Source organism: Hordeum vulgare, chromosome 7H (genome assembly GCF_904849725.1).
Source record: "Hordeum vulgare subsp. vulgare chromosome 7H, MorexV3_pseudomolecules_assembly, whole genome shotgun sequence".
Taxonomy (NCBI): Eukaryota; Viridiplantae; Streptophyta; class Magnoliopsida; order Poales; family Poaceae; genus Hordeum; species Hordeum vulgare.
The window spans coordinates 22,675,359-22,701,953 of record NC_058524.1 but is presented as its reverse complement, the minus strand read 5'-3'; the positions used below and the strand labels follow the sequence as shown (position 1 = coordinate 22,701,953).

At 46.7% G+C, this 26,595-nt stretch overlaps 1 protein-coding gene across 1 annotated transcript; it reads left to right on the top strand.

Moving 5' to 3' along the window:
- Nucleotides 1-401: 401 nt before the first annotated feature.
- LOC123408992 (kinesin light chain 3-like) lies at nucleotides 402-26,569 on the top strand. Its single transcript, XM_045102002.1, has 18 exons — nucleotides 402-666; nucleotides 976-1,041; nucleotides 1,139-1,329; nucleotides 2,210-2,314; nucleotides 4,028-4,128; nucleotides 4,453-4,531; nucleotides 15,242-15,253; nucleotides 16,003-16,068; nucleotides 17,243-17,311; nucleotides 17,385-17,441; nucleotides 18,332-18,409; nucleotides 18,796-18,893; nucleotides 18,974-19,019; nucleotides 19,391-19,518; nucleotides 19,964-20,063; nucleotides 25,367-25,429; nucleotides 26,024-26,080; nucleotides 26,218-26,569. The coding sequence occupies exons 1-18, from the start codon at nucleotides 534-536 to the stop codon at nucleotides 26,395-26,397; spliced, it is 1,629 nt and encodes a 542-aa protein (XP_044957937.1). The 5' UTR covers nucleotides 402-533; the 3' UTR covers nucleotides 26,398-26,569.
- Nucleotides 26,570-26,595: the final 26 nt, after the last annotated feature.

Genomic DNA, 26,595 nt, shown 5'->3' with positions numbered 1-26,595 from the left:
GCCTCGCCCGCACCTCCCTGAAGCATCCCCGGCACAGGGAGATCGAAGGTGATGCGGGGGTTCTCAGGCGGCTAGGGTTTGGTCGGGGTCGATTGAACTGGTCAAATGGCTCCTACTTACTACTCCCTCCGTGTCAAAAATAAGTATCACTATTTTAATATAAAATTTGTACTAATTTAATAATAAATTTACGTCATTTATTTTGGAACAGAGACAGTATTTTTTTTGAGCCGTTTGTTGGGTATTATTGAACCCTGAGTTGCATCACTTACTATTGGGTCTTACTGCTTCACGGTGGTTATTGGGCCGTTTGTTGGGTATTATTGAGCCCCCAGTTGCATCGGCCTCGTGGCCGAATTAAAACTGACCGCCTGGTGCCTGGCCCTGGCCCAACCAAACCCTCTCCCACCTCTCTCGAGTCGCGCTGGCCGCCTCCCTGCCGCTGCCGCCGACGAAGAAAGCAAGCGCCGTCCCAGTCCCCGTCGCCGCCGCCAGCCCCTGCCGCCGGTAGAGGGGCGACAAAATATCGCAGCATGTACTCGCGGCGGAGGCTGCTCTCGCTCCTGCAGAACGCTCGCCTCGCCCCGGCAGGTCGTCTCGCCGCCGCGCCGCCTTCGAGGAGCTTCAGCTTGCCCCGCGCGGCCGCCGGCGCGGCCTCCACCTCAGGTGAGCACTTACCTGTGTCTCTTCTCTCCACCCCTCACAATATCCCCATGCCGGGTCTGTAGAGTCGCTCCGGGTAGCATTACTGAGGGGATGTAGTGTGAGATTGCGATGCTGCTGCCTTCGATTCTTTGGGCGGATGCCCTGAGAGATAGGCGAGGATCATGACGGCCTAAGAGTAGATTAAGCCATTTGAATTGGGTTCTGCCCTGCGGGTATTGTTCCTACATTGCACTAAAGGCTGGTACTGCTCATGTTTGCCATCATGGCCATTTTAACAAAATGAGTGAAATGAACGATTTTCTCTCTCAGGTTCCAGTGATGGTCACTTCAGTTGTAAGGGCTCAACATACGCCGCTATACTGATTGGGCAAGCAGGTCCGCTCTCTGCATATGCGGTCCCCTCCAGTTACGATTTAATGAAATAAATACCATATTTGATACCATGGCAATCCTAATTCCGGTCTTGTTACAGCTGTTGTTCTTGGCCTGAGCAGCAACTCTGTATTGGCTCAGGATGATTCGACCGCTCCAGCAGTTACAAGTGGGGAAGCTGATGTAAATGTTACTGGCCTACGTCGTATTGAAGATGGTTCGGTGATCTCCAATGAACACACGATCAAATGGAGAATGTGCACTGATAAAGCACGAGAGTATTTCCTGCAAGCAAGTATCTCACTATCATTACCTTCACCTGAACCACCTTTTGGCATTAATCCTTTTTCTGAGAGAAAAAATCTTAGTACTACATTATAATTTCCTCCTCCGTTGAAACATATTTCTCTTTATTATTCTTGTTTCCCGAAAGTGATGCGAAATTCAACCACAATTTGTTGATACATCATAGCCTAGAAAGAACAACTCTAGTGCTTAGTTCCCTGATGCTCATTTATTTTCATATAACCTGTTCAGTCCACACTTTTTGGTTACTTGCTGCAACTCTTACCATGTGCGTCAGCCCTTCAGTTTCCTCATTAAACCATGTGGATTTGGAAGGTTTAGCCTTTAATTAAACTATGTGTTGTTTCATGTTGATATGCGGAAACTGGGTGGTAATTTGCCATGATATTTTTTATTGGCATTTCTTGAAAGCTTGGAGAGGGCAGGCCTGGCGCAGTGGTGAAGTACTCCCCACTTGTGCCAAGAGGTCCTGGGTTCGAACCAGCCTCTCTGCATTGCACTGTAGCAGGGGTAAGACTAGGTTCCTATAATCCCTCCCAAGACCCCACCTTGTGTGGGAGTTTCTATGCACTAGGTCTGTCCTTCTTGAAAGCTTGGGTTTAGCAACTTCTCGTATCATAAGTACATATTCGAAGACCTTGCTTCAGTTACGAAATGATGCAACTATAGAACATTTCGATTAAGTATGACTGTTTGGACCATGTACCCTGTGCATTACAAGTTTTTAACATCTTAATGTCGGTTGGAGTATGACTTTATGAGAGGAGGAAAGGAGGCGTGTCTCTTTAGTTACTGCTGCTCTTCATTCGACCGTTAGATTACAGTTGTTGTTAGTCTATTATATCCTTTTATATTAATTTTCTAGGGAAAACTAGATGAAGCTGAGAAGTTATTCAAGGCAGCCCTGCAAGAAGCTAAAGAAGGATTTGGACTCAGAGATCCACATTCTGCATCGGCTCTGAACAACTTGGTATGTGTTCTGTTGACTATGAACTCAAGATTGAAGTGACATTATATTTGCCTTTATAATGTATGGAACTAAAGTACCCATATAAGTCCATAAGCTAGATTATGAGGTTTAAGATCTGTTAAGGTTTATAGCCAAACATTACCACACTTTGTTTTACTTCAACCTAGGAAAGTTTAACCAAGTTAGGAATGCGTTTTGTTCATAGTAAGTACTAACATATTTGGTTAGATTCCTTTTCTGACAGTGGGCTATACAACCATAGACTCAAAAGGTGTGCCAGACTCTCTTAGGGATGCTAAAGTGCACACAGATTTTGTCGCCCTAACCTATTGCAAGTTCAGCAATAAATATGTGGAAAGTTTGAACAGGTTAGACATTGAACTAAACTGGTAAACTCAGCGGCATCTAATACCATACCATCATATGCCTAATTATGTCTATTTTGTAATATGTAAACCGTGTGGGGCACTGACAACGTAAGGCTACCAATGGAATCAAATAGGCTAATAAGTCACCTAAAGAACTTTTGTTTGCTAGTTTTTATGCTTTAGAATTTAAAATACTTGGGTGTATCAGGATTTAGGAATAAATTCCGCGCACTGTATTTTAGATTCCATACGTTTATGAATCTGCATGTGAAGTCCAATCTTTCATGCTAGCATGTGATTCCATTAAACCCATAACCTTTTAGGGCTCCTTTGATTCAAAGGAATTCCATAGGATTTTTGGAGGGTCAGAATCCATAGGATTTTTTCCTACGTTTGGGCCCTCTTTAATTTGTAGGATTTTCAAAACGCATGAATAGGAAAAATATAGGATTTGAGGGGCGTGTACACTTGAATCCTATAGGATTAGCATAGAGTGTTTGATGCCACTGGAAAAACAAAGGAATTGGAAAAAGAGGTTGTACAGGATTAGCATAGAGTGTTTGATGCCACTGGAAAAACAAAGGAATTGGAAAAAGAGGTTGTACCTATAGGATTCAAGTGTACACGCCCCTCAAATCCTATATTTGTCCTATTCCTGTGTTTTGAAAATCCTACAAATCAAAGAGGGCCTAAGGCCCTGTTTGGAACCACCCAGATTATATAATCTGGTTTTTATAATCTATTGTATTTCCAAACAGGACAGTTTATATTGTAGATTTTATAAACTAGATGATCAGATTATTATAATCTCATAATCTGCTCTACCCCAGCTAAAATGAGATTATGGATTACAAATGACGTGTTACCCTCGTAAACTTCAAGAGAATTACGGAGTGCCACCGCCACTTTCCTATTTTTCCTTGTAAACAGAGGGCAAACATGTCATTGTACAATTTAAAAGCTAGTTTACAGTTTATATAATCTGGCCTCCAAACATGCCCACCTGGATTATTTTTATAAACCAGATTATATAATCTATGTTCATAATCCAGATTATCATAATCTATTATGGTTCCAAACAGGGCCTAAGCTCTCTCAGCCAAACAACTTCAAACGACCGGAATTGTTGGTTTCTTTCTTGTACCAGATGCCACTGTATTACCCCCGGGTTGCATTTGACACACTGGCACTCAAATAGTTTTTGTCTACAAATTTGAACAGGCAGGCCATGTTCTCTTTTCTCTTTTTTGGTAGGCTTTCGTAAACCTACCTTAAAAGTTAATACAACTTTTGCATGAAGCAGCTTTCCTTTTTGTTCCCCTATTTAATATCCTAAGTTCTGCAGGCAGAGTTTTATAGGCTAAGGAAAGAGCATGAGAAAGCTGAGCCGTTATATCTGGAAGCGATTGAAATCTTGGAGCAATCATTTGGACCTGATGATATACGGTACTTTAATTTTTAGATTATATTGTGTTCTATATCATTGTTCAGTGACTTTGATTCGACTCATTTTGTAAAAGGATTAAAAATAAAGTTCTAGTCAGGAGCAAAATACTACTGTTTTGGGATGAATAAGAGTAATGTGACAGATATTTCTGTTCATGACATTCTAGTATGTGTTGCACATTCCTGCCTGCTCATTGTGTACCATTGTTGGTGAGTGGAAGGACTGTACTTGTCAATGCGTACGGTGTTTCATCTAAATTCCCCATGTTGGAGAACTACCTTAATTTTGGAATTGCATGAAGATACTTTACATGCCTCTTGTAGGGTTGGAGCTGCTTTCCATAATCTTGGGCAACACTATTATATTCAACGCAGGTTTGATCAAGCTCAAACATGTTTTGAGGTACCCGTTGTTATCTCATGAATCTTTTCGAATTAAGGTCTTATGTTTTTTTAGTTGTGTTATCCTGTAATGTTTGACAAGCTTTTAGTTGAAAATGTCATCTAGGCAATAATTCTAAGGAATGAATATACGTTTTCTATTGCTACCTTAATATGTATATATCCGTTTGAGCGTCAATTACAGCTAGATACATCCGTTTGAGCATCAATTAATATGGGATGGAGGGAGTAGTTCTTTAATCTTGCAGGAAGCAATGATGGCCATTTGTCAATAATCTTTGGAAACCTAAACAATGCGCAACATCACATTGGAACTTGTATATTTTTTCAACATCTCTATATAGCCAGGAAAATCAAAAATAGTGTTATCTGTGGCCCATCACTTTTAGCCCATGTGGCCCAGGCCCATGCCGGTCTAGTGGCTAGTTGACCTAGACAAGGAGAGGCCCAAAGTTGTCTGCCTCTGAGTGCTGCCACAACACATGACCACAACGCTGGTATGCCTCTCTTCGGTCTACATGGTATCAGAGGCCAGGGCCCTGGAGATGGCAGCGTCATCGGCAGGGCTCATCTTTCTTCCTCTTGCGGTTGCAGCATGGTGGTCTGGAGCTGTGCCGTGGTTGCAGCAAAGGGCAGTGTGATGGCGTGTCATGGGATGGCGCGGATCGACTGGTGGTTGGGCGACACATAGGTTGTGGGCTGTGAGCAGGAGGCACTGCTGGAGTTGCTGTTGTTGGAACTGCTGGCTAAGCTTGGTGGTGGCGCATGTAGAAGAGGTTCTCATAGCTAAAGTGAGTAGCTGAAGTGAGTGATCCTGGTGGTCATGTGGTTTCTGATTGCCGATGAAGGAGGCAACACTGGAGGTGGTACAACTAGGAGAAGAAGAGATCGAGGTTGTCATGGGGTTTGAACTGGTCTCTATTGTGGAGAAACTAGCGTAGCTCCTAACCGCGAAAATTATCGAGGGGTCATCTCCAACACATGGTGCAGAAGGTGGGTGCATTTGTAGTGTTCCAAGCAGATAGGGTTCTTAAGCTTGAGCTCATGCCAAATGACTTGAAGTTGAATGGTGGGAACAACAAGCTAGTTGAGGTGGGCCCTATTGATCTTGAAGACAAAAGGATTTGATGGGATATGTTTTGGGTTGGTTGAATAACCTTCTAACAAGGGAAGTTCAGAATGAAAGAAGTGGGGTGTTATTGACTCCCTGATACTAGCGTGGACGTTGAACTCATCGATTGGAATGCTCCCAACGCGGAGGCAGGTGTTGGCAGTAGCAATGGAGGTGGTGATAAGTGCAAACCCGCTGAACGAGTTCATGCTCGAGGGTGGTCCGATCTTCACGTCGTAGGATCGAATCGGGAGGGATAACTAGCTGCAAGGAGCCGGGATAACTAGCTTCATACCTGCCAAGGTTGGATGCAACCCGTACGTTGGGGATGGCTGACTGGAGCTACAAGAACTCCAACCCGCTGTCCCAACAATCACAGATCACAAACCGGGAATAACCCGCACAAAACGGCCGGAACTGTAGAGTATGAATTAGGGGGAACTAGAGGCTCCTTCCCACGAATCCGGATGAACTCACAAGAGCAAAGGTAGTAAGTATCTCTCGGATCTCTAGCAGTCTTGCTGCATAAGCTTGTAGCTGAATAGTTTGACAAAAGGTTCCCAAAGGGATGGAGGAGATGGGGTTTTATAGCTGGGACAATCCCCATTAGCTAGGCGTGAAAGGGTTTCAAAAGTAAGCAGCTTTGCATGGCTTCCTTGGAGGAATAAGCAGTCAACTTTGGGAGTTGTTGGAGAGCTCCTCGGAAATTCGCGAAGCCTTGACATCCTGGATACCTTCCACGAGAATGACTAAAACTTTTGACTCACAACTCCAAATGATGTGAGGTCTTTTGCATTGGAAAGTAAATTTGATGTACCCCTATGGCCCCGTCTCTCCAAAAGGGTGTGGAACAACGAAACATAAGAGGTAAAAACTGACAGCATCAGCTTCACTTGAAACTTGTTTTCTCCAAATCGGTTGCTTCAAGAGCTCATAGGTTGTTGGATTTGTTCCATGTGATATACCTAAGTTAAACAAACGACAATGGGGATGAAAGCATACTTGTGTCATTAAGGTTACAAGGTAAACTTAAGTTAGCGTTCACCTGGTCACATAAGTGATGAGCTTCTCATGTAAACATGGACTATGAGTCACCGGAGTTGGTCCATCAACCACGGTCATGTTTTGTGGTGGGTCGTTGTTGTGCTGACGGGTGCCAAAAATCCGCCATCGAGCATGACATCCTTGTTGCATTGTAGGAGCAGTAGCGACATACCCACGAGCAGTAGCAATAACGTGCCCTTGAGCATGTCCTCCCCATGAAAACAAATGCAAGCACAGAGGTAAGCGACTTGGGGGCGCTCGGGCACGATCTCGGCAGTGACACGCAGGATGGGTGTGATGCTGCTGAGCTTGGACGGGGTGACCTTGCTGCCAAACACCTCCATGAAGAGAGTCGTATGCCCAATTGGGAGGGAAGGAAGGTGAAGAAATAGAGGTCCGACCTTCCGTGCTCGTGGCTTCATACACGGTCCGATGGCCTGCTTCTTGGGAACAGAAACGATGGGGGAGATCGGAGGCATCGGTATCGGGGAAATGCTGAGCTCCGTTGCTTGGTGAAGGGTTTCTCTGCCATGGGGTGAGCGTCGTGGCGGGCCGCTGGAATACCGCGTTGCCTTTTTATCACCTTTAAATTCGCTGAAGACACTAGGAAATGTTCAACTGACAACAGTACCCCACAATGTTCAGCTTTGAAGAGGTTTTTTTTTGTATAGAAAAGATTACAAGGTTCACACCTTTTGCTTTCTGCTATTTCTCGGGCCCAGTGGCAGTGAGATGCCAGAAGGACGTGTGAGTTAGTGGGGTGCTTGCCGGTAGGAAATATTTCTTTATTGTTTAACCTTCTATTCATCTTGTCCTATGTGCCCATGCTCTAGGATGATTTAGTTTTGAACAAGTACTTAGACCCCTTGAGTAGGGCATATTCTTCAACATCTCTTTTGTTGGATCGTATCCCATGACCATGTCGTTAAAGAGACGATCTTTCTTTGGTTTGGCCCACCGATTTACCATCGTTGGCGCATTGCATTGACTATGACGAGACCTTTGCTCCAGTAGTGAAGATGAACGCTATGAGGATTCTGATCTCATGTGCACCAATTTTTGGGTGATCAACTTGATGTAAAGAATGCTTTCTTGCATAGGGACTTGCAGAAGGAGGCTTACATGCAGATCCCACATGGGTTCTCGACTTCTAAGATTACCGACAAGGCATGTAAGCTCAAGAAAGCCCTTTATGGACTGAAGTAGTCTCCAAGAGCTCGATTTCACAAGTATAGACAGGCAGTGTGTGACATGGGGTGTGGACAATGCAATGGCGACCATACATCGTTTGATAGACACTCTAAATGGAAAATAACCATTCCTATAGTTTATGTAGATGATATCATTATCACCGGAGATGATGACGTAGAGATAGCAAGGTTAAAGAAGTGTCTAAGTAAGGCCTTTGAAGATAAAGATCTTGTCGACTCAATTACTTCCTTGGTATACAAATGACCATGTCTGGAAAAAGTATAGCTCTTTCTCAAAGAAAGTATGCCTTGGACCTTCTCTGTGATGTTGGTATGTTGGGCTGTCGACCTGCTTCTACCCCAATTGATCAAAACTATAAAGTGACCGCCCAATTTGGTGATCTCGTGGATAAAGAAAAATATCAGCGGTTGATGGGAAGATTTGTTGTACTTGTGTCGTACATGACTATACATTGCATTTGTAGTAAGTGTTGTGAGCAGATACATCCATGAACCTAGAAGTGAACATCTTGTGGGAGTACATAGAATCTTGAGATACTTGAAAGGTACTCATAGGAAAGGGTTGTTGTTCAAGAGTCATGGACACCTTGTTGTAGACGGTTATTGTGATGCTGAATGGGCTAGCTGCTTGATGACAAGAGATCAACTTCAGGCCATTGTGTTTTCGTAGGAGGAAATCTAGTGTCTTGGAGAAGCAAGAAACAACCCGTTGTTTCCAAATCAACAACAGAGGCTGAATATAGAGACATGTCTCAGGTACTGAGTGAGTTGCTATAGACAAGGAGTCTATTAGAATGTATGGTGTGACAACAAGTCGGCAATTAATATAGCAAACAACCCAGTTCTGTTGAAGTGCATATATGGATGGGCTAGCCCTTTCCATCAATTTGGATTTTTGGTTGCGTCGGCTAGTTCATGAAGTTTAACATGGTATTAGAACCTAAGGTCTTGAGTTCAAGCCCTGGCGTTCACAGTTTATCCAAAAATTGTTGTCCCCCCCTTTCTGTCTATGTATAGGCCTCTTGAGCCATACCTCTGAGTCTATCCATGTGTTGTCTTCCTGCGTCACACATGAGAGGGGGTGTTGAAGTGTGTATGTGGATTGCCTAGCCTTTTCCATCAATTCATTCTTTTGGTTGCGTTGGCTGCATGGAGCTTAACAAGTTCAACATGATGAATAAGTCTATGTACTATAGTCTTTGTGGGGCTGCAACACATAGTCCTTTGTGGGGCTGCAGCACATGGTCCTTGTGGCTGTTAGGATAGAATCCTTGACCATCAAGGACTGGCAGTTAGGATCGCATCTTAGGCTAGCATCTTAGCATATGCTTGGCTGGCTAGCAGCCTATAAATATGTATCCCCAACCCCTCAGGTTGGTATGGCATTGTGTGAGAAATAAACCAACAAAAATTGTCCCAACTCTCCTAGTGTCATCCACAACTATCAATGCTCAGGCTGAAAGGTCTAACAAGTGGTATCAGAGCCTCGTTATCTTGTACCCTGAGCATTTCCTGCTCACCTCTCTCACCGGGAGCTGAGCAGCCTAAGCCGGTAGCAGCAGCTGCTCCGACTGCCCCTAGTTACCTCCCTCCCTCCGGACTGTCGAGCAACAGCTCGTCAACAACAGCCTCCTCTTCACGCAACAACCCCCCTGCAGCGAGCCATGTCTGCAGGTCGCTCTCAGCACACGGCTACCTCGAGCATACGGCGCCGACAGGAGGCTGAGCGCGCCGTGGCAGAGGAGCGTGAGCGAGCAGCTGGAGCAGCAGCTGCTGCGGCAGCAAGGGTGTCGAGGCTGGCTGCAGCGGAGCTGGCAGCAGCCAGAGCGGAGGTAGAAGCAGCAGCAGCAACGGAGGCAGCACGTGAGGCTACGGCGGATGCCAAGGCACTCCGCGTCGGCTCCGGCAGCTCCAACGGCTCCGCACCTGCGGACGACGGCGCCGACGCAGACCGCGCCAAAGTGGCGCAAGAGCGGACGGCGCAGTGGGCAGCCGAGCACGCCCGCGCTCCAGGTGGAGGTGCGCACGACGACGGCGGCTGCAACGACCAGGACCGCGGCCTCTACGAGGTCCGCACTGTGGTCAGGGATGTTGGTCCCAGTGTTGGGTGGCCTACCCTCACTAAAACCAACTACGTCGAGTGGGCCGCGATCATGAAGATCAGGCTCCAGGTGCGGCGGCTGTGGGAGGCAGTCCAGGAAAGCAACGTCGACCACCAAGAAGATCGACGGGCGCTGGACGCCCTCATCGCCGCAGTCCCGCCCGAGATGCAGTTCTCGCTTTCCAACAAGCGGACTGCCAAGGAGGCTTGGGACGCCATTGCCGCGGCACGCATCGGCAACGACCGTGCTCGCAAGTCCACACTGCAGGCACTTCGTAAGGAGTGGGAGAGCCTGGCTTTCAAGCCAGGTGAGGACGTTGATGACTTTGCTCTCCGTCTCAACACTCTGCTGCAGAAGATGGTGAAGTTCGGCGATGCCACCTACACCGAGGAGAGAGCTGTCGAGAAGCTTTTCCGGTGCATTCCCGAGAAGTACAAGCAGATGGCTCGCTCGATCGAGTCTTTGCTGGACCTCTCCACGATGACGATCGAGGAGGCGTTAGGTCGTCTCAAGGTCGTCGACACCGACGAGCCACAGCCTCCCTCGGGGCCCATCACCACCGGCGGGAAGCTGCTCCTAACTCGGGAGCAGTGGGATGCCAGCCTTGGTGACAAGAAGAAGGGGGAGCCTTCTTCCACGACGGGCGGCCGCAAGCGCGGCAAGCAGCGCAAGGCGCGAAGGGGCGGCAAGGCACAAGGACGTGCCGAAGGTGACGCCCGCGGAGGCGCCAAGGACGGCGTCGCTGGCAAGCCCAAGCCGAGGACAACAGCTGCCACAACTGTGGCCGGCTTGGCCATTGGGCCAATGAGTGTCGACAACCACGACAAGGCCAGGCTCACGTCGCACAGGCGGAGGAGGAGACGGCTCTGTTCATGGCGCATGCAAGCATCGAGCTACCTTCAGCGACACCAGTCGCAAAAGCTCTCCTCCACCTTGACGAGCCAAAAGCACACGCTCTTCTCGGCGATGGCTCCGGGAAGGACAAGACTGCGGGGTGGTGCCTCGATACCGGCGCCACCCACCACATGACCGGTCGAAGGGAATTCTTTGCCGAGCTCGACTCCGACGCGCGAGGCTCTGTCAAGTTTGGGGATGCCTCAGCTCTGAAAATTAAGGGCGTCGGCTCCGTCATCTTCACCACCAAGACGGGAGAGCACCGGCTGCTCATCGGTGTCTACTACATCCCCGCGCTAAGGAACTCCATCATCAGCTTGGGACAGCGGGATGAGAACGGCTCACGCGTGCTGATTGAGCATGGGGTCCTACGCATCTGGGATCGCCAGCGTCGCCTTCTCGCCAAGGTACCCAGAGGTGAAAAACGACTCTACGTCCTTGATGTGCAGGTGGCACAACCGGTCTGTCTCGCTGGGACGACGAGGCGTGGCAATGGCATGAGCGCTTTGGGCACCTTCATTTTGAGGCCCTGAAGCGTCTAAGTGCCAAGGAGATGGTGCGAGGCCTGCCATGCCTCGACCATGTGGAGCAGTTCTGCGACATCTGTGTGCTGACGAAGCAGAGACGACTCCCCTTTCCCCAGCAGGCGAGTTTTCGGGCCAAGGAGAGGCTGGAGCTCGTGCACGGAGATCTGTGCGGCCCGGTGACGCCAGCCACACCAGGAGGTCAACGCTACTTCCTGCTGCTCGTCGACGACCTCTCTCGCTACATGTGGGTGATGGTCCTCGGCAGTAAGGGAGAGGCGGCGGACGCCATCAGGCGCGCGCAGGTTGCTGTGGAAGCGGAGGGCGGCCGCAAACTGCGCGTGTTGCGCACTGACAACGGCGGCGAATTCACGGCGGCTGAATTCGCGTCGTATTGCGCTGATGAGGGCATCCAGCGCCACTACTCCGCGCCGTACAACCCGCAGCAAAACGGCGTCGTCGAGCGGCGCAACCAGACGGTTGTGGGGATGGCTCGGGCTCTCCTCAAGCAGAGAGGGATGCCGACTGTTTTCTGGGGAGAGGCGGTGCTAACGGCCGTCTACATCCTGAACCGCTCGCCTACTAAGGCACTCGACGGCAGGACACCGTACGAGGCCTGGCATGGGCGGAAGCCGGCGGTCTCCCACTTGTGGGTCTTTGGCTGCCTTGCGTTCGCCAAAGAGCTCGGCCACATCGGCAAGCTCGACGACAGGAGTACTCCGGGAGTCTTCATCGGCTATGCGGAGGGCTCAAAGGCCTACCGCATCCTCGACCCAGAGACACAGCGTGTGCGCACGGCGCGAGACGTCGTGTTCAACGAAGGGCGAGGGTGGAAATGGGACAAGGCGGTGGACGACGGCTCGACGCCGACGTATGACGACTTCTTTGTCGAGTACGTCCACTTCAAGGAAGCTGGGGGAGCAAGCAGCTCCTCTTCGCCGAGCACGTCTACCCCAGCCCCCAAAACTACATCGACTCCGGTGCCTGCTACGCTGACGGCACCACAACCGGCGACGCCGCATACTCCAGCCCCGACAGTCACCACTCCGGGCTCGTCTTCATCAGCACCAGCTCACGCAGAGCACAACCCGATGAAGTTCGCTTCCCCGCTCACTCACGACGAGGAGCGCATCGACGCGTATCATAGCGGCGAACCGCTGCGGTATCGTACGATGGATAATCTACTCGGCGACCAGCCGGTGCCGGGACTGGCGTCACGCGACCTGGAGGCGCAACTACAACTCGCGTGTGAGGACGGCGAACCTCGGTCCTTTGCAGAGGCCGAGAGAGACGCGGCATGGCGCGCCGCGATGCAGTTGGAGATGGATGCGGTCGAGCAGAACCGCACCTGGGAGCTCGCTGACCTCCCTCGTGGTCACCGCGCAATCACCCTTAAGTGGGTGTTCAAGCTGAAGAGGGATGGAGCCGGCGCCATCATCAAGCACAAGGCTCGCTTGGTGGCCCGAGGCTTCTTGCAGCAGGAAGGAGTCACTTCGACGACGCTTTCGCTCCCGTGGCACGGATGGAGTCCGTGCGACTTCTCCTTGCGCTAGCTGCCCAGGAGGGCTGGCGTGTCCATCACATGGATGTCAAGTCGGCATTCCTCAACGGCGACTTGAAGGAGGAAGTCTATGTGCATCAGCCACCGGGATTCGCGATCCCCGGCCAGGAGGGCAAGGTACTCCGCCTGCGTAAGGCTCTCTACAGCCTACGGCAGGCACCTAGGGCGTGGAACGCCAAGCTGGACTCCACGCTAAAGAAGATGGGCTTCGAGCAAAGCCCGCATGAGGCGGCCGTCTACCGACGGGGCAGTGGAGGAAATGCCCTGCTGGTGGGCGTCTATGTTGACGACTTGGTGATCACCGGCATCAAAGATGCAGAGGTTGCGGCGTTCAAGGAAGACATGAAGGCTACCTTCCAGATGAGTGATTTGGGGCTCCTCTCCCTCTATCTAGGGATCGAGGTGCACCAAGATCACTCCGGGATCGTGCTTCGACAGTCCGCCTACGCCAAGCGCATCGTTGAGCTAGCTGGGCTCACCGACTGCCACCCAGCTCTCACTCCGATGGAGGAGAGGCTGAAACTGAGCCGCGACAGCACGACGGAGGAAGTGGACGCTACGCAGTACCGATGCCTTGTGGGGAGCCTTCGCTACCTCGCCCACACACGGCCGGACTTGGCATTCTCCGTGGGCTATGTTAGTCGGTTCATGGAGCGACCGACGTCGGAGCACCAGCAGGCAGTGAAGAGGATCGTCCGCTACATGGCAGGGACACTCAACCACGGCCTCCACCCTAGGTGTCCCGGGGAGGCACACTTCGTCGGGTACAGCGACCACGCCGGCGACATCGACACCAGCAATAGCACGAGCGGGATCCTCTTCTTCCTCGGCAAGTGTCTCGTGAGCTGGCAATCGGTCAAGCAGCAGGTGGTGGCCCTGTCCAGCTATGAGGCCGAGTACATAGCGGCCTCCACCGCCTGCACTCAGGCGCTCTGGCTCGCTCGACTGCTTGGTGATCTCCTCGTCCGAGACACCAGGATGGTGCAGCTCCTGGTGGACAGCAAGTCCGCCCTGACCCTGGCAAAGAACCCCGTTTTCCACGAACGGAGCAAGCACATCCGACTGAGGTATCACTTCATCCGCAACTGTTTGGAAGAAGGGAGCATCGAGGCGAGCTACATCAACACCACGGACCAGCTCGCAGACCTGCTCACCAAGCCTCTTGGGAGGATCAAGTTCCTCGAACTCTGCTCTAGGATTGGGATGATTCGACTCTCCCACAGGACGACGTACAAGACTTAGGGGGAGAATGATGGATAAGTCTATGTACTATGGTCTTTGTGGGGCTGTAGCACATAGTCCTTTGTGGGGCTGCAGCACATGGTCCTTGTGGCTGTTAGGATAGAATCCTTGACCATCAAAGACTGTCAGTTAGGATAGCATCTTAGACTAGCATCTTAGCATATGCTTGGCTGGCTAGCAGCCTATAAATATGTATCCCCAACCCCTCAGGTTGGTATGGCATTGTGTGAGAAATAAACCAACGGAAATTGTCCCAACTCTCCTAGTGTCATCCACAACTATCAATGCTCAGGCTGAAAGGTCTAACACAACATGATAGAACCAAACATGTGAAGATGGACAGATTCTTTATCAAAGAAAAACTGGGTTTTTGGGATTATCAAGATAGAGCATGTGGTTCAGGGCAACAAATTGCAGATTGTTTGATTGAAAGACCTAGAACCAGTGGATGCAGCTTCCATGTGGCCCAGGCCCATACCAATCAAGCGGCTCACTGACCTAGACAAGGAGAGGCTCGAAGCTGTCTGCCTCTGAGTGCCGCCACAACACAGGAACACATTGCCGGTACGCCGCTCCTCGGTCTACAGATAGGAATCAAAGGATTTCTCCAAGAAACATATCGGGTTATAAATCATAGAGTTTTTTTAAAAACATAGCATCCACAAGACTGCAAAAGTTATCATCTGGATACTCATTTTTCTGTTGCACATGGTGCCCATTTTCTGTCTTGCTGTTACAGTTCACTAATTTAAGATTCTCTACTTATTTGAGTTGTGCTTCTTCTAACCAACAACAACAACAACAAAGCCTTTAGTCCCAAACAAGTTGGGGTAGGCTGTGCTTCTTCTAACCGTGTGCAATATTAAAACTCAAGGATTACAACACAATCTTGAAACGGAAAGCATGTTTAGCCATTTTAATTTTAATGCATTTATTCCATCATTTTGTATTATTTGATGCATGTTTTCTTCAGTTTAAACCTGCTTCTTATATTATTTTCTGTTTCTGTTTTTTTTTTGCAGCGTGCTTTGAAGGTACTGAACATTAATTCTCTAGCCTCCTTTTCCTTTGCATGTTTCACATTCGTTATTTGAATCTCTTGTGTGTCTCTATGCCAGTAAGATAATTAATATTACAACATTTGGGTAAGGCAGTACACTACTTCATCACTGTCTATTGTTTGATACTCTCTCCGTCCTAAAATTCTTGTCTTAGCTTTGTCTAGAAATGGATGTATCTAAATACTAAAAGTTGACTAGATACATTCATATCTAAACAAATCTAAGACAAGAATTTTAGGACGGAGGGAGTACATGGCACATAAGCAGACAAAATGATAAACCATGAGAGAAATATATCAGACATTGGGTCATGGCACACTCGGCAAAGCACTAGAAAATATGTGCATGTAAATCAATGACATGTACATGAAAAGCTCTTCCAGTTTACCTATGAAGGCCAGTATGACCAAGCATCAGTTGGTCTTTTGTATGAATACAAACTTTAGCTATTCTTCCATGTGAATACGGTGTTAATGTTCCATCCAAGAAGAGCTACTTTATTGTCTTTTCCCCTCTTGTGTAATATTCTGCTGACTTTAGGTTTATTTGTTTTATTTGAATAATTAAATATTTGTTAGTGGTATATACCAGATTACCAGTTACTGATGAGTAGAAATTGTATGTGCTATCCTTTGTTCAGAAATAATATATTTGGATAAATTTTCACGGTAAGGTAATTTATGTTTTGTAGCTCTAGCTCATAATTTTGAACTTTTTTGTAGATAGAAGGACGTGTTATGGGGCTTGGTAACCCAGACTATGCAAATACAATGTACCTTCTTGCCAAGGTACAACTGCTCTGTTACTGTATAAGTTAGTGTTCTATATTCTCTTGTTCTTTTCAGAGACATCTTTCGGGAAGGGCAGGGGCTCTGTATTTCATTTGAGTTAATTAATGGAAACCAGATACAATGGGCATACACCTAAGCTAAACTAGCTCCTGAGCCCCACAGGCCACACTCCAAAGCTACGACACTGTTTGGTCGAAACTGTATTTTCTTTCCTAGCCCCTTAGCCAGATATGACACACACTCACCTAGCTAAACATAACCAAGCGTATCTGACATGGTGACACTGTTTTTTGGAAGCGGCAACTATGTCAACTACATGGATATTAATTAGGCCCCATTTTGTTTCAGTGAACTTCAAAGAAAACTCCTAAGGAACTGATTCCTATGGAAACACTCTTCTCAAGTTGCTGTTTGGAATGGAGAAAAGATGAACAGTAACCATATGAAAGTTTCCCTATTGCCATCGATTTCACAGGAAACAAAACATGCGGCCCAACCTCTTTTTTTCATGGACGGATGGGGCAGCTAGGCGAGAGTCCCAACAGTTTCGGTGCGAGAGAGTCACGTAGTTTTAATTTTTTTTCCTTTTTTGTGAGCCTTCTTATGTTTGATTGATCGAGGGCACAAGTGATGGGTGAATAAATGGATGAGGGTGGTTTGGACGATATTACTGATATGTGGGTGCCTTATTCTAATGACCCCACATATCATTGAGTAAATATTAAGGGCCAGTTCTTTTCGTAGCTTCTAGAATAAGCTGAAATAAGCTGCCCCCTACCCAGCTTATTCTAGAAGCCCAATCAAATATATTCTTTTAAAAGCCTACTAATTAAGTCTTGATTACTAGGCTTCTGGAAAAATATTTTTAGTTCGGCTTCTAGAATAAGCTGGGTAGGGGGCAGCTTATTCTAGAAGCCCAAAAAAGCTACCAAAAGAACTGGCCCTAAATGCTCTATCTTCAAGGCTCACACTTTCACCCTTAGTGAAGCGCCTATACCCTTTTTGAGCTCACTCTAAACTGTGTTTTCTTGAGCATTTCCCTAATTTTTAGTCTCCTCCTAAATATATTATATATGGAACCGTGTGCAATTATTTACCACAGAAAGGAATTTTCAAGCTTTCTAACTTTGTTGGGCCAGAAAAGGCTAAGCATATATTTTCCTGTTCATAGGTTTTAAGTCAACAAGGAAAAGGAAAAGATGCAGAAGCTCTTATTCGAGAGTCTATTAGGATACTTGAGGTATGTTTATCATTTAGGGGTAAATCTTAATCTCTTTTTTGTGCATGGAAGGGTTTAACGAGGGCTAACTTAGGAAGCTGGACTCGGCGAATCACCCGCGTGCATACAAAGAATGAAGTTTCTCTCTTTGGTAAGCACCTTTATCAAATATGTCATAGCTCTCAATAAACCACTAACGCATAGGGGTTTCTTCGATGTTGATGTTTATAAAAGAAATGCTATAGCCATGCTCTTTGGTGTTTCTTTTCACTCGAGAAAACGCAGAAGCTTTGTGTTCCGTTGTATTGAAAAGGCAGGAACAGAGTTAGTTACACTCCCAAGCAGACAGATTTGAAACTGAACACAAAACAAACAAGGGCAAAAGCATCGTCAGGGGAGGAAGCTGAAAACAACACAAACGCATGCCATGATTGCCAGAAGTTGCGTATTAAAAATATAAATAGAATGTGACCGATATTTGATGGTGAGCAAAACAACACTTTCAGGCACACCTTGATCTTCACCTGGGGAGAGGGGGAGAGGGTTAGCTTGGATCCTTTAGTTCTGGGATCCTTTCAGGATGCCAATTTAGAGGTTCCTCTCAAGGTTTTAGGATCCTTTAGTAAAATATTTAGTTTGATTATGTACTATCAGTTGGAAGAACATTTTAGGGGTGGGGCAGAGAGTGGAAATTCTCGATGACACCTAAACTGTCCCTAATTGATACGTAAATTCGTATTCAGATGCCTAATTCTTAATTTCTGCAGGATTCGATAAAAAACAACAGCCTCTGATGTACTTTTTTTTTATTTAAATCTGCCTTGCTGAAAGCACTTCTTCTATCTAAATGGAGATACTGATGCACTAAACTTAAAAAAATTTGTTTGTTGATCACTCTTCTTAAGTTCTCTGCAATGAGTACATACTCTTCTTAAGTTCTCTTATTGCATGCTCTGACCAGTTCTGATCTGTGATTCTTGTTTGTGATTTTACTTCATTCTTGAGCGCATTTTTTGCTCTTGTTTAATATACTTTGTTTAGGAGTTGGTGAAGTCAAAGCAACTGGCTGAAGCTGAAAATTTGCAAAGGAAGATATTACATAATCTGGAGCTTTCGAAGGTATGCTTATATAGCTTTAAACATATACTTTCTTCAATGGTCTGTCATGTGAAGTTGATATGAGCCTTAATCATAGGTTGTGCATTCAGTTACTTTAGTTCGGTAAATACAGTATGAAACTGAAATACTGTCTAGTTTTAGTAAATACCAAACTGACCGAAGTTGACATGGATTCAAAAAAATGAGGGGACACTATTTTACTTTCATTTGTATATCCGAACATCTCAAAGTTGTTATGTGCAATACTGTCTCAGTACTCAGTACGATCTGCATGTATAAGTGATTAAGTGGCCCAATGTGGAGCATGAAACCATATTGCCATAAACATCAGCGATCAGTCTATAACACGTAAACTACTGAAATATATCGGTGGAACTGTTTGGTAGGGATGGAATTCATTGGATACTACAGCCGCAGCCGAAACCTTAAGTGTTACTCTTCAAAACATAGGGAATTTGACGGAATCAGAAGAACTATTGGAAAGGTAAAAAGGTTGTTCGTTAAGCTCCTTGGCTATTTTTAAAGTTTTCTTACTTACAGGTTTCAATCGTTTATGATGTTTAGATGCCTCACTATCAGAAGGAAGATTCTCTCTGAAGATCATTTTGAGGTTTGCCATTGCTTTGTATTTGGCTTTCGAGCCAATTCTAGATTATAACAGAATGTCATCGTGTTAGCAAATGAAAGCACCGTGACCAGTTATCTTAATGGATATACTTGGTAGTATATATCACAAGCTTTGTTACATGGAAACTATTAAAGTTGCATGCATCTTAAGATCTCGTTGTCAAGTCTGATATATGTATGGGATTGACCCATATGGCCTGGCTCACTTGGCCTATAACTGTGGAGCCTGATACCCACCACATAGCTGGGGCCAATCTGAACTGGCTTTTGAAACCTAAAGATATTTTTAATTTTTTAACAATCCCATTCTATCAGTGGTTGATTACCTATTGTATGCTGGTCTCATTGTTATAGGTAGCAGGTCTATTGGTACACTTGGCAAGGCTAACTTTGCTTAAAATTACTAGTGATATCAAGGTAAACAATGATCTGTCTCTGCCTCACCTTGTCAAGGCAAAACAACTTGTCAATGATTCAATAAGGTATTGCCATTTAGCTCCATTTTTTTTGTATGTTCCGAGTTTTTATCTCCATAAACACATGAAGCATGTCAAAAGGTGGTTTTGTTTTCATATGTCATAGATTACTGTAGTGAAATCTCAAGGATTTTCTCAAATTTGAGGATTAATCTCTTTGAATGGTTTCACCATTAAACTTGCTGGTGTCATATTTTATGTTACCCATAAAGATTAGCTGAGCCGTTTCATTGGTGAAATTTCAACTGAAAATTTCAAATAAAAAAATGGTGGTATCTAATTCACAGGTCTGTTTGACTGAAGCCTGCCTTCATTGCTATTCTATACTTGAGTTATCCCTTCTATGGTGTTCCACCATACATGTTTATTACATTTATTGCCTAGCATACTGGTATGTAGCCCACTGAATTGCTTGAATATTACTGAAGTCTTCAATATTTCATCATGGTAGGATAACGGAAGGAATATTGAATCCTTCAAGGGAGAATCGGAAAAAACGGAATAGCACATTTGCCATGGAGAGAGAGAAGATTGGGGCAACAGCTGTACTTGTATGTTTCTACTTCCTACTCACCTTAAGGAGGGATTTATCTATATGTTCATGATGCTCAACCCTTGCTATTGTCATACAACTTTTTCACCTTCTTTCGTGTTTATTTATTTTTCTTTCCATCAGTTAAGAATCAATTATGTCGGTAACTCACATGATTGCATTCTAATTAAACCGTTGTTGCTTTATATTTTCAAGTTGATCAAAGTTACAATAACATAAAGCTCCCATATAACATCAGGTTGCCTTTACCTTTGTTGTGGGGTTTTGTTTGATAAGAAGGTTATGTCAATCCCATGTTCCACGAAGAGATAACACAAACATAAGCATCGTAACCAAAATTGTTTACATAAGAATGATCTCCCACCATCCTTGAATTTATTTGTTGTTAGAGTTATATTATAAGTCATGTACCCTTTTGTATTTATTCCAATATATAAGGGGTTTCCTGCATTTAGTCCACCACCTGTACATGTATATATACTGGCCTATGGCCTCATGGGAATACAAGTTGCTTATTCCTAACATGGTATTAGAGCTAGGTTAACTTTTGCACGCCGCAACTCGTGCTGTTGATCCGCTCCTCCTCGTCGCCAGATCCCGTTCCAGCTCCTGCCTCGTCGTTTCTCCCACGATCGAGGACGGGATCGATCCCAGCCTCCGCTCGATCTAGAAGGGCCGGCTCTTTTCTCGCCTCCGGCAGACGGGATCGCATCCGTAGACGGGATCGCCCGTTCCAGCGCCTCCTCCTGCTGTCCCGTGCCGTGGCGTCGGGATCCAGACGGGACGTGCCTCCAGATCGAGCCGTGCCGTGGCGTGCTGATCGTGCCGTGCTGACCTACCGTCCCGCTCGGATCTCGCGGTTCCACCAACCGCGCCGCTCTACCACGGGACCAGCCGTCCCGCTCGGCTCTCGCAGGTTCCACCAACCGCCTGGATCGGATCTCGCGGTTCCACCCCAGTCGACGTGGTTTCCGATCCCGTTGACTGATTTCCTCTCCTAAAAAAATGTCTACTGCATCTGGCTATGTTGCTGTCCCTCGTTGTTCGGTGATCTTTAATGGTACTAACTACACCGAGTTCACTGGCTTCATGCGCATTCACATGCGTGGCATTCGTCTCTAGGGAGTTCTCTCTGGCGAGGTCTGTTGTCCGCCACGTCCGGTTTCTCCTGTGGCTCCCACTCCGCCGACCCCACCGGCTCTTCCTGCGGATGCTCCTCAGACCGCGAAGGATGCGGCTAAGCTTGCTGATGAGGTCGCTATCCGTGCTTATGATGAGAAGGTTTTGGCTTATGAGGAGGCTCTTCAGATGTATCATGGTGCTCTGTCTGCTTACATCCAGTGGCTTGATGATGATGCTCGTGCTGCAGCTGTTCTCACTGCTAGCGTTCTGCCTCAGTTTGCCTCTGAGTTTCTGGGCCTTCCTACTGTGTTTGAGATGTGGACTCGCCTTCGTCAGCGCTATGAGCCCTCTGGTGATGCCTTATACCTCTCTATGGTCCGTCAGGAGCATGCTCTTCAGCAGGGTGACTACTGTTGATGACTTCTATGCACAGAGTTCTGCTATCTGGCGCCAGCTTGATTCTCTCCGTAGTGCTGGTTGCCGTACTTGCCCCTGTTGCCAGGCTGTCCAGGCCGACTTGGAGTTTCATCGCGTCTACGAGTTCCTGTCTCGGCTCCGTAAGGAGTTTGAGCCCCGGCGTGCTCAGTTGTTTGCTCGTGGCCGTATTTCTCTCATGGAGGGCTTTCTGAGATTCGTGCAGAGGAGACTCGCTTACGTGGTGCTGGTTTGCTGGAGGTTCCCTCGGTGCTCGCTGCTCGGACTTTTTCTATGCCACCTGCTGCACCGACCCCTTCTCGCTCGAGTGCTCCGCCGCTCTTGCCCACTCCTTCTGGAGGCTCAGGTCGCCCCCGTCCACATTGTGACTACTAGAACAATGATGGTCATATTGAGTCCCACTGCTACACGAAGAAGAAACACTTGCGCAAGGCGCGATCATCATCTACAGCGACTTCGTCATCTACTTCGACAACTTCAGCCATCGCTTTGACTGAGCGGGATATTCTGAGACTTAAGCGTCTGCTCGCTGCTTCAGGTTCTTCCTCGACGGGTACTGCTGGTTCTGCTGGTTCTGTGACTGAGGCTTCCCGCACTGAGCAACCACCTTCTACACAGTCAGGTACATCCCCATGGGTTTTGGACTCTGGAGCTTCCTTTCATATGACTTCTAATTCTTCCACTCTGTCCTCTCTTCGATCGCTTGATTCTCCTGTTCATGTCCTCACCGCTGATGGTATTCCCCTTTTTGTCGTTAGTAGAGGCAATCTTACCACTCCTTATTCTGTTCCTGATGTTGCTCATTTCCTCGCCTTACCATGAATCTGTTTTCCGTTGGTCAACTTGCTGATTCTGGTTGTCGTGTCATCCTTGACCGTGACTCTTGTTCTGTCCAGGACCGTTGCACGCACACTCTGGTTGCGGCTGGTCCCCGCCGCCGTGATTCTGAGGGTCTTTGGGAGTTGGACTGGCTTCATGTTCCTTCCGCTGCCCACTCTATCGCCAGTTCTTCCGCTTTGGTCGCCTCGGCTACTGGTTCCTTCCAGCAGTGGCATCATCGACTTGGTCATCTGTGTGGTTCTCGTTTGTCGTCGTTAGTCCGTCGAGGTCTTCTGGGGTCTGTCTCAGGAGATGCCTCTTTAGAGTGTCAGGGTTGTCGTCTTGGCAAGCAAATTCAGTTACCATATCCACATAGTGAGTCAGTGTCTAAGCGTCCTTTTGATTTAGTTAATTCCGATGTATGGAGTCCGGCTGCCTTCGCTTCGAAAGGGGGTCATAAATACTATATTATTTTCATAGATGACTTCTCTCGTTACACATGGCTTTATTTCATGACTTCTCGTAGTGAGGTGTTTGTCCATTTATAAGCGTTTTGCTGCCATGGTTCATACTCAGTTCTCTTCTCCCATTCGTGTGTTTCGTGTTGACTCCGCTGGCGAGTATATCTCTAAGATGTTGCGTGGTGTTCTTGCTGAGCAAGGGACTCTCTCTCAATTCTCTTGTCCTGGTGCTCACACTCAGAATGGCGTGGCTGAGCGCAAGCATCATCATCTTCTTGAGACAGCTCGTGTATTGATGATTGCTGCCTCTCTCCCGCCTCATTTTTGGGCTGAGGCCGTCTCCACCTCCACCTATCTCATCAATTTTCAGCCTTCCGCTGCTCTACAGGGTGGTGTTCCTTTTGAGCGTCTTTTTGATCGATCTCCCGATTCTACCTTGGCGATTCCTCCTTCCATCTCCGGTGACTTCTTCGTCGCCACTCCCCGATTCTACCTTGGCGATTCCTCCTTCCATTGTTCCATCTTTTCCTCAGTGTTACACTCGTCGTTCACGTTCTGTGGATGCCTCTGTGGATGTGAAGTCATCCTCGTCTCAGCCTACTTATGTCTTGCGTTCTCGTCCTCGTCCGCCTGTTGATCGCTTTGGATTTTTCACTGCTGGTGCTGCTGTTCTTGAGCCGACTACTTATCATCAGGCCGTTGTTCATCCAGAATGGCAGTTTGTCAATGGCAGAGGAGATTGCTGCTTTTGAACGCACTGGTACGTGGGATCTTGTTTCCCTTCCTTCCGGAGTCCGTCCCATCACTTGTAAGTGGGTCTACAAAGTTAAAATTCGCTCCGATGGTTCTCTTGAGCGTCACAAAGCTCGTCTTGTGGCTCGTGGTTTTCAGCAGGAGCATGGTCGTGATTATGACGAGACTTTTGCTCTTGTGGCTCATATGACCACTGTTCGTACACTTCTTGCCGGGTCTATCTCTCAGCTTGATGTTAAGAATGCTTTTCTTAATGGTGAGCTGCGTGAGGAGGTGTACATGCAGCCACCACCTGGGTATTCTGTTCCTGATGGCATGGTATGTCGTCTTCGTCGCTCTCTCTATGGCCTGAAGCAAGCCCCCCGCGCCTGGTTTGAGCGTTTTGCCTTTATGGTGACTGCCGCTGGTTTTTCACCCAGTGTTCATGATCCAGCATTGTTCATTCACCTTTCTCCTCGTGGTCGGACTCTTCTTCTACTCTATGTTGATCATGGTCATCACTGGGGATGACCCCGAGTATATTGCCTTTGTTAAGGCCCGTCTTACTGAGCAGTTCCTTATGTCTGATCTTGGACCTCTTCGCTACTTTCTTGGGATTGAAGTCTCTTCTACCTCTGATGGCTTCTTTATATCCCAGGAAAAGTATATCCAGGATCTTCTTGCTCCTGCTGCTCTTATTGATGAGCGCATTGTTGAGACTCCTATGGAGCTCAATGTTCACCTCTGTGCTACTGATGGTGATCCCCTGCCTGACCCGACGCATTATCGTCATCTTGTTGGCAGTCTTGTTTATCTAGCTGTCACTCGTCCGGATATCTCTTAACCGGTTCATATTCTAAGTCAGTTCGTCTCTGCTCCCACATCGGTTCACTATAGTCATCTCCTTCGTGTTCTCCGATATCTTCGGGGCACGATCTCTCACCGTCTCTTCTTTCCTCGTTCCGGTTCCTTACAGCTTCAGGCCTATTCGGATGCTACGTGGGCTAGTGATCCTTCCGATCGCCGTTCACTTTCTGCTTACTGTGTTTTTCTTGGTGGTTCTCTCATTGCTTGGAAGACGAAGAAACAGATTGCAGTTTCCTGTTCAAGTGCAGAGGCTGAGTTGCGAGCAATGGCTCTTTTGACGGCAGAGGTGACTTGGTTACGGTGGTTACTTCAGGATTTTGGTGTTTCTGTCACTACACCGACTCTGCTATTATCTGACAGTACAGGTGCTATTACATTGTGCGCGATCCTGTGAAGCATGAGCTCACCAAGCATATTGGTGTTGATGCTTTCTATGCGCGCGCTGCTGTGCAGGATCAGGTTATTGCTCTTCAGTATGTGCCTTCCGAGTTGCATTTGACGGATTTCCTGACGAAGGCCCAGACTAGAGCACAACATGGTTTTATCTCTCCAAACTCAGTGTTGTTCATCCACCATGAGTTTGAGGGGGGGGGGGTGTTAGAGTTATATTATAAGTCATGTACCCTTTTGTATTTATCCCAATATATAAGGGGTTTCCTGCATATAGTCCACCACCTGTACATGTATATATACTGGCCTATGGCCTCATGGGAATACAAGTTGCTTATTCCTAACATTTGTAACCTGATGTTGCAGTGCTGTAACTTGGATTGTGAAACGTTGGAAATTGGTCTATTAACACTATTATTATTGACTAGGTATATGCATGAATCCCAGTTTTGTTATTAATAATTTGTTATTGTAGTTGCAAGCACTTGAAGTTGTTGGACTTCTTGAAGCTGCAAAAAAGAGAATACAGGCACCAGTGGTATTTTTTCCAATACTTCATTTATTCATTTGGCAATGACCTAATTATATGTTGTACCGTTTATTTGTTTGCCTGTAATATAATAATGCCCGCTCAAGAAGTTGGTACTCCTTTATAAGGCTTTCTCTGGAACATATGAAGCATGGATACTTCTACATTGATGATGTACGCATATCAGACACATGTCGGCTATTCATATGGCCAGATAAACATCTCATAGGTGTCCGATATACTAAATTGTGCATCCATTTTAAAAATAATTTTGGAAAGGTCCTATATAACACTGATGCTTGTTTCAATACGGAAATGGTACCGAGACTTATCAATTGATCTATTTTCCCTTTGAAGTTCAGCCACTAACTACAGTGGTCTCGGTGTTTATTTTCCTATGGTATATTATGGCAAACATATGATTCATAGTTGGAAATTACAAATTCCAGGCTTTAATTTGTGTTAAATAGACATGGATACAGTTTTTATTTTTTGCTGTACTTGATTAACCCTAAGCATTGTGTTAATTCATGCTTAATTTACCAATGGCATCACTTAGTTTTGTCAGTTTTATTTTTGCTGACTTGGATTGCTTCATTTCAGTTTGATTATCAACATGTTGAACAAGCTCTGCGCAAGTGTATTTCACTTTACAACGAGGTACGTTCCAGATCCTTCTCCATCCCTTTCCACATTTGTCGAAAATCACGCAAGGAAGCATCAGCCTTTCTGTTCAGTTGGATCTGTAGTCCACAAGAACTAGACAACCATTGTGACGCGATATCTAATTATTGCAGCCTCAAACAACAAACGTGGTGTCGAAAGCCCTCAGGCAGCACTACCTGAAATGCTTGCGCAGCCTCACGCTTATTGTTCAGCGCAATCCAGACATCTCGAATGCACCGCAGATGCAGGATCTGGTAGGTGAATCACAGCAAATAGTGAAGGAATTGGGCGAGGAAAACGATACGAAGTAGTCCGTTTTTATGAGTGATATGAAGTAATTGGTGACTCAGAGGAATAAAACATGCCATACAAAGTCTTGTATCTGCAGGTTATGAGAGAAACCATAGGCGAAGATTTAGCCCAGATGGGCAGAATGTTAAAGATACATGATTGATTTTGTTGGTTTTGTTGTTTTGTTGGTAACTCTTGCCCATTTGTACTTAGCGTTT